We start from the raw sequence: 7,233 nt of genomic DNA on the forward strand, positions 1-7,233 counted from the left end.
TTTGTCCACACAGTCATAGGTGTATAAGGAGTACAGTAGGGAGCTGAGAACACAGCCTTGTGGGGCACCAGTGTTGAGGACGACCATGGAGGAGGTGTTGTTGCCGATCCTTACTGATTGTGGTCTGTGGGTTCGGAAGCTCAGGATCCAGTCGCAGAGGGAGGAGCAGAGGCCCAGGCCACAGAGTTTGGAGATGAGCTTTGTGGGAATAATGGTGTTGAAGGCTGAGCTGTAGTCAATAAATAGGAGTCTGACATAGATGTCCTTGTTATCTAGGTGTTCCAGGGTTGAGTGCAGGGCCTGGGAAATGGCATCTGCTGTGGGGGTCTGGGGGTATTGCTTTAAAATTGGAACAACAGAGAGAGCCAGCTGTTAGGAATTGGATTTTGTCATGTTTGAGTATTTTACTTGATTAAAGTTATGCTAATTTTTTAAATATTCTAACTGTATTTTTAAATAAAGTTTGTTTTTGATAAAAGCTTCCTAGTGGATCATTTGAATCATACCTGAAGTGAAACATCTTACGCTCACCCCCTGCCAAAATCAAATGTAATAGTTAGGCTCGAGGCTCATTTCATAAAATACCTTGGAGTTTCTGGCCTGGGCTTTAACACAGATCCTATTATCGAGCACATTACTGCCATTACAGAGCACATTACCACTATTACAGAGCACATTACTGCCATTACAGAGCACATTACTGCTATTGCACAGCCCAATACTACCATTACAGGGCATAATACTGCTAGTACATTATCCCCAGAAAGTGGAAGCAGCACTGACCCTCTCAGTGCGGTGCTCCCTCAGCACTGACCCTCCCACAGTGCGGCGCTCCCTCAGCACCGACCCTCCCACAGTGCGGCGCTCCCTCAGCACCGACCCTCCCACAGTGCGGCACTCCCTCAGCACTGACCCTCCCACAGTGCGGCGCTCCCTCAGCACTGACCCTCCAACAGTGCGGCGCTCCCTCAGCACTGACCCTCTGACAGTGCGGCGCTCCCTCAGCACTGACCCTCTGACAGTGCGGCGCTCCCTCAGTACTGACCCTCTGACAGTGCGACACTCCCTCAGTACTGACCCTCTGACAGCACTATACTAAATGTACCAGTGTGCCAAGATGTGCCATTTAGGTGGGATTAGTGAGGCAAATGTGTGTTGAGGATAGGGTGGGGACTGCAGGCCTGGGGAAGATGCTGTAGGAGAGAATCGGTGCACACTCGATGGGCTGAATGGCCTCCTTGTGTACTGTGGGGATTCTGTGAAGTTGTAGTTAAATCCCAAGCTGAAAAATAGAATGGTCTCGGCCACCATTATACTTTCAGCTGATATATAATTTGAAATTAATATCAAAGTTAAAATGTTAAATTAAACCCCATTTTCCATTGATGGAATTTTATATTGTAACTCTCTGTCCCACCCTGCTGACAGCCGCTTTATATCCGGAACCCGTAGCAGGGACTGGGGTTTTCCAGCCGGGCCGTCGACAGGGTGACACCTTCCCACAGCCGGAAGTGGGTGAGGGCGCGGGTTCCGGCCGCTCTCCGCGGCTTCTCCGATCTAGTCAGCGAGCGGCGGCCGTTCAGGGAGGCCGAGTGCCGGGAGCTGTCCCTGGGCCCGGCCCCGATCCGCGTGTCTCTCTCTCCGGTCTCCCCCGGTGTGCTGGATCCCCCGCCACTGGCGGGAGGGAATGGCGGCCGCGGCCATGGAGGCGACCGCGAGTCAGCGAGCCGGAATCAGGCAAGTGGGCGCATGCGCGGACGCCGGGCCCGGGTCGGCGCCTGCGCACTGCGCGGGACGGCCGGCGACGCAGCACATGCGCGTCGTCCAGTCGCCGACTGTAGCGCCGCTCCTGGTGGGAGGTCGATATTGCGGCGTTACTGGTTTACATAGAACTTCCCCATTGTGGAGGGGGAGCATTGACTGAGAGTTTACCTCAGTTTATTTATTAGTGTCACAAGTCGGCGTCATTAACACTGCAATGAAGTTACTGTGAAAATCCCCTAGTTGCCACACTCTGGCGCCTAACCAGCATGTCTGTGGGAAGCAATCAGAGCACCTGGAGGAAACCCACGCAGATACGGGGAGAATGTACAAACTCCACACAGACCGTGATCCAAACCAATACTAACCACTGCGCCACCCACGTTTACTAAGAGGGTGAACGTCACCTCACTCTGGGCATGTTACCCCTCCTCTCCAACTCCTGAGCCCATTTCATGGCATTTTAACCCACCATATGGAACCCGATTCTTAGCCAGAATCAGGTCAGAGAGTGAGGAAATCAGCCCAGATTAATTCTCTCGTTCGCTACTTATGGTAGCACGATGGCCCCCTCGGCGCTGAGCCTCCCACGGTGCGGCGCTCCCTCGGCACTGAGCCTCCCACAGTGCGGCGCTCCCTCAGCACTGAGCCTCCCACGGTGCGGCGCTCCCTTGGGCCTGCATTTAGAGTTCAGACCTGTGTTTTGTACTGAGTTCTGATGCACTGCGGTTAAATCTGTAACTGGGAGATGTGAGAGAGGGAGCGAACAATTTGACAATGCGTGGATTTCTCTTTGTTAAATAGGAAAGCTCCGAAGGGAGCCTGCTGCGATTGCTGGGTGCTAATTCCATTCTCTTCCTCTTTGCAGCTCTCAGGAGTTGCTGCAGGAGATGAAGGCGTTTATCAGTGGCATTGACCCTGTCCACGGGCACAAGCTGACGGTGAAGGATCACGCTCGGTGTGGGATCTTACTGCTGCGGAACCTGCCCCCGGCCCGGGGGGCTGTGCTGGAACACCTGCGCGGCGTCTTCGACGAGTACGTCAGCGGCTACATCATGGACCTCAACCACGAGGGTGGCATCGGGATGGGAGGGGGCGTCGGTGGGAGGTCGGGACTGGACGACGTCACCCAGGAGATCCAGGGCGTCCTGTCCGAGTTCGTCCACTCCAATCCCCGGGCCTGGGCGCCCCTGGTCTCGGCCTGGTCCATCGACCTGATGGGTCAGCTGAGCAACAAGTACTCCGGCCGCCACCAGGTGCCCCACGCCAGCAGCCTGAACGAACTGCTGCAGCTCTGGATGTCCTGCAAGGCCATGCGGGTCCTGATGGAGATCTACGTCCAGTGCCTGTCCTCCATGATCAGCAGCTGCCCGGACGCCTGCGTGGACGCGCTGCTGGACACCTCGGTGCAGCACTCGCCTCACTTCGACTGGGTGGTGGCGCACATCGGCTCCTCGTTCCCCAACACCATCATCAGCCGGGTGCTGTCCTGCGGCCTGAAGGATTTCTGCATGCACGGGGCCTCCTCGGTGGTGGACCCCCTCTTCCCCACGCTGGCGGACAAGCGGGTGCCCAAGATAGCCTCGGTGGTGGGCATCCTGGGCCACCTGGCCACCCGGCACTCGGACAGCATCAAGCAGGAGCTGCTGCTGATGTTCCACGAGAGCCTGGGGGCGTCACGGGACCCCCAGCAGCACGCCACCGTCCCCTTCCTGCTGCAGCTGGCCGCCATGTCCCCCATGCTGCTCAGCACCGTGTCGGGGGAGCTGATCGAGTCGCTCAAGCCCCCCGTCCTGGACCAGCTGCACCAGCACTTTGCCGGCCTGTCGAGGGACGACGCGGACAACCTGGTGGGGCTGGTGGTCCACCTGATCTGCCAGACGGGTCCCGGCGCCTACCGCATCCTGCAGTTCCTGGTCAACACGGCCATGCCGGCTTCGGTCATCACCACGCCGGGGCTGGCGGTGAGGGACAGCGTGCGCGAGGCTTGCCACCGCATCATCCAGCTCCTCCTGCTCAACCTGCAGAAGCTGGTGTACAACCGGCCCTCGGCCAGCCTGGCGGAGCTCCAGCCCCGGGCCGTGCCCTTCTTCGATGAGCTGAAGGGGAGGGTGAAGGACCTGTGCGTGGAGACTCTCCGGCTGCAGCGCAAGCGCCACCTGTGGCAGCACCAGCTGCTGGGCCTGCTGTGCGTCTACTGCGGACAGAGCTGCGCCACCGAGGCCCTGTGCCACCTGCTGACCCTGGCCGCCTCGCCCGAGGAGCTGGCCCTGGCCGTCCAGCTGTACGGGGGTCTGGCCGCCTCGGTCCCGGGCCTCCTCCCCGCCACCCTGCGGCGCTGCGTGGCCCGGCTCCACTCCTCCAGCCTCCCCGAGGAGCAGGCCGCCCGCCTCTTGGCCAACCTGGCGGCCCTGGTGCAGTGGGAGGGGCCGGAGGAGGAGGTGCCCGCCCCGGTGGGCGCCAGGCTGGCCCAGGCCCTCTCCTGCCACGCGCGCGACCTGGGCCAGTTCCTGCCGCACGGCCACCCCCGGGTGGCGGAGGCGGCCGCCCTGCTCCTGTCGACCGTGCCCCTGCCGCGGGCCCTGGGCCCGGCCCAGCTGGCCGGCCTGGCGCGTTCGGCCGTCGGTCAGTTCCTGCTGGCCCTGCGGAGGGGCCGGGGGGCCGCCGCCTCGGACTGCGCCCGCCTGCTGATCCGGCTGAGCTGCGCCTCGCCCGCCGCCCTGCGCAGCGTCCTGCAGCAGCTGGTGCGCTCGGCCGCGCACCCCGGCAGCGCCGGGCTGTTCGGGGGCTGGGCGCCGGGCTCGGAGCGGGCGCAGGGCCCCCCCCCCTCCACCGCGGGCTGCGCCTCCGGGGACTCCCTCCTCGACACCAACCGCAAGTTCGGCACGGCCGTCAACTTTGGCGGCAGCGTCTGGGCCGTGTTCCACGCCGGCGTCATCGGCTGGGGCCTCAAACCGGCCTCCACCGTCACCCTGCCGGGACCCCAGGAGGCAATGCACAACCTGTACCAGCTGCTGAGCCTGGTGGTGAGGTGCGGCAGCGGGTACCCCCTGGCAGAGCCTGACCCCGGCCTGAGCCGGCAGGGCCCTCCCCCCATTAACCCCGAGGCTGCCAAGGCCGTGGCGGTGGCCCTCGTGGAGGGCCTGTGCCCGGACGTCACCAACAGCGAGCTGGCCTGGCCCCCCGAGGACCACGCCCGCAACACGGTGGAGCGGGACCTCCAGATCCGCAACCGCTTCGAGGAGAACCCCCTGCTCTTCCCCCTGCTCCAGTTCGTGGCCCTGGGCCGGCCCGCCCTCTGTTACTGCTCGGTGCTTCTGCGGGGCCTGCTGGCCACCCTGATGGCTCACTGGGAGGCCTCCCGCCACTCGCTGACCACCAGCTCCCCCTGGCAGCTCCAAGCCTCCTGCAGCCTGGTCTCCTGCATGGGTGAGGGGCAGCTCCTGCCCCCCGTGCTCAGCAACATGCACGAGATCTTCCACCTGCTCACCCCCTTCGAGGTGCACCTCCTCTTGCTCAGCGTCTGGGACTACATGAAGGACAACGGCCCCCTGCCCCAGAAGTTCACCTTCGACCCCGAGCAGGGCCAGTTCTACCGGGACTTCTCGCGGGACGGAGACATCAGCAAGTACCTGAATGTCCTGCACAGCATCCTGCACAAGAACATTGGCCACCTCGGACATCTGTGCGGCCGCTTCCAAGTCTGACTGCCGCTGTACCCTCTGCCTCACGTCCCGGGGTTTTATCATGCGGGTCTTGGAACGATTTAAACTCGGCTTGACGTCTCCAGATCTAATCGCCTCGCGGCGACCTTCCCAGCGTGGCGCCCGCCTCGCGGCGACCTTCCCAGCGTGGCGCCCGCCTCGCGGCGACCTTCCCAGCGTGGCGCCCGCCTCGCGGCGACCTTCCCAGCGTGGCGCCCGCCTCGCGGCGATTCTGGAAAGGGAGCGCTGGCTTTAGAATGGGGGAGCGGCGACACTCCGGCTCCCGCGCTCGGCTCCAGACTCTGGGCTCGACGCAACGTCAGCCTCTGAGGAATGGTTCATCCCTCCGTCCCCGCTGCGCGACTTCTGGGCCGCTGGTGAACGTGGATAAGTCGCTCAAACTGCCAACTTTGTTGCCAAGGATCGGGTGGCCGACAAACGGGATTTCCCCCTTTTTTGGGGTTCCGCAGGGACCCCGATCACTTTCCAGTAACTTTTCCCACTTCCCTCCCACCCTGCCCCACACACAGACGGTGAGACAGGGCCAATGTGACGCTCCCCACGGTTGAATCACTCTTATGAGTCACAATAAGAGACTTGTAAATATCGGACTTTTTCTCTTTTTTGTAAAAAAAAAATTCCTTTTTCTGAGGTTTTGAGAAAGGACGATTGTGAGTTTAAATAAATCTGTGTGTGTTTCTGCTCATCCTGATTGGTCTCTCTGAATAACCTCGCCTCGCTGCCCGTCAGTCAGTGAGAAATGTCTTCACTTTGAGCTTAAAGTTTATTTATTGTATAGAATTCTACAGTGCAGAAAGAGGCCATTCAGCCCATTGAGTCTGCACTGATCACAATCCCACCCAGGCCCTATCCCCAGAACTCCAAGCATTTACCCTAGCTAGTTCCCCCTGACACTAAAGGCCAATCCACCTAATCCGCACAAATCTTTGTGCTGTGGGAGGAAACCGGAGCACCCGGAGGAAACCCATTCAGACACGGGGAGAATGTGCAAACTGCGCACAGGCAGTGACCCAAGACCGGGATCGAACCCAGATCCCTGGTGCTGTGAGGTTCGATTCCTGGCTTATTATTAGTGCAGGCTTGCATTAACACTGCAATGAAGTTGCTATGAAAATCTGATGTGTATCTGTGGGTGGCACAGTGGGTTAGCACTGCTGCCTGTCAGTGCCAGGGACCTGGTTTTGATTCCCAGCTTGGGTCACTGTCTGTGTGGAGTCTGCACATTCTCCCCGTGTCTGCGTGGGTTTCCTCCGGGTGCTGAGGTTGCCTCCCACAGGCCGAAAGATGTGCTGGTTGAGGTGGATTGGCCGTGCTAAATCTTCCCTCAGCGTAACCCAGACAGGAGTGAGGTGACTAGGGGATTTTTGCAGTAACTTCATTGCAGTGTTAATATAAGCCGACTGGTGACATGAATGAATAAATAAATAAATAAATAAACTTAAGCTCTAACTCTGAAATTCCTTACTGAATGTAGTCCAAGCTGAGACTGATTAGATTTCGGAGAGGGGGGAGGGAGAACTGGGGGAGGGTGGAGGGAATGATGTACGTGTAAGATCAACCACTTTCTTACCGAATGCTAGAACAGGCTTGATGGGCCAAATGGCATCCTCCCTGTAAACGTGAATGATACAGCACTCCCGCCTTCCTCTGACCGACTGACACCTCTCCCAATGGGAATAATTCGGATTCAGTCAGTGCTGAGTGGGAGGGTCCACAGTTGGCCTCAGCACCTCCTCCACCCTGCTCC

General features: G+C 59.7%; 1 protein-coding gene across 1 annotated transcript; it reads left to right on the forward strand.

Moving 5' to 3' along the window:
- Window positions 1–1,090: 1,090 nt before the first annotated feature.
- ints5 (integrator complex subunit 5) lies at window positions 1,091–6,162 on the forward strand. The gene is made up of 2 exons (XM_080183982.1): window positions 1,091–1,737; window positions 2,630–6,162. Exons 1-2 carry the CDS (start codon window positions 1,688–1,690, stop codon window positions 5,466–5,468), a joined length of 2,889 nt encoding a protein of 962 aa, XP_080040108.1. The 5' UTR covers window positions 1,091–1,687; the 3' UTR covers window positions 5,469–6,162.
- The last annotated feature ends 1,071 nt before the right edge of the window (window positions 6,163–7,233 follow it).

Source organism: Carcharhinus amblyrhynchos, unplaced genomic scaffold (genome assembly GCF_965287045.1).
Source record: "Carcharhinus amblyrhynchos unplaced genomic scaffold, sCarAmb.v2.hapA scaffold_509, whole genome shotgun sequence".
Classification (NCBI taxonomy): Eukaryota; Metazoa; Chordata; class Chondrichthyes; order Carcharhiniformes; family Carcharhinidae; genus Carcharhinus; species Carcharhinus amblyrhynchos.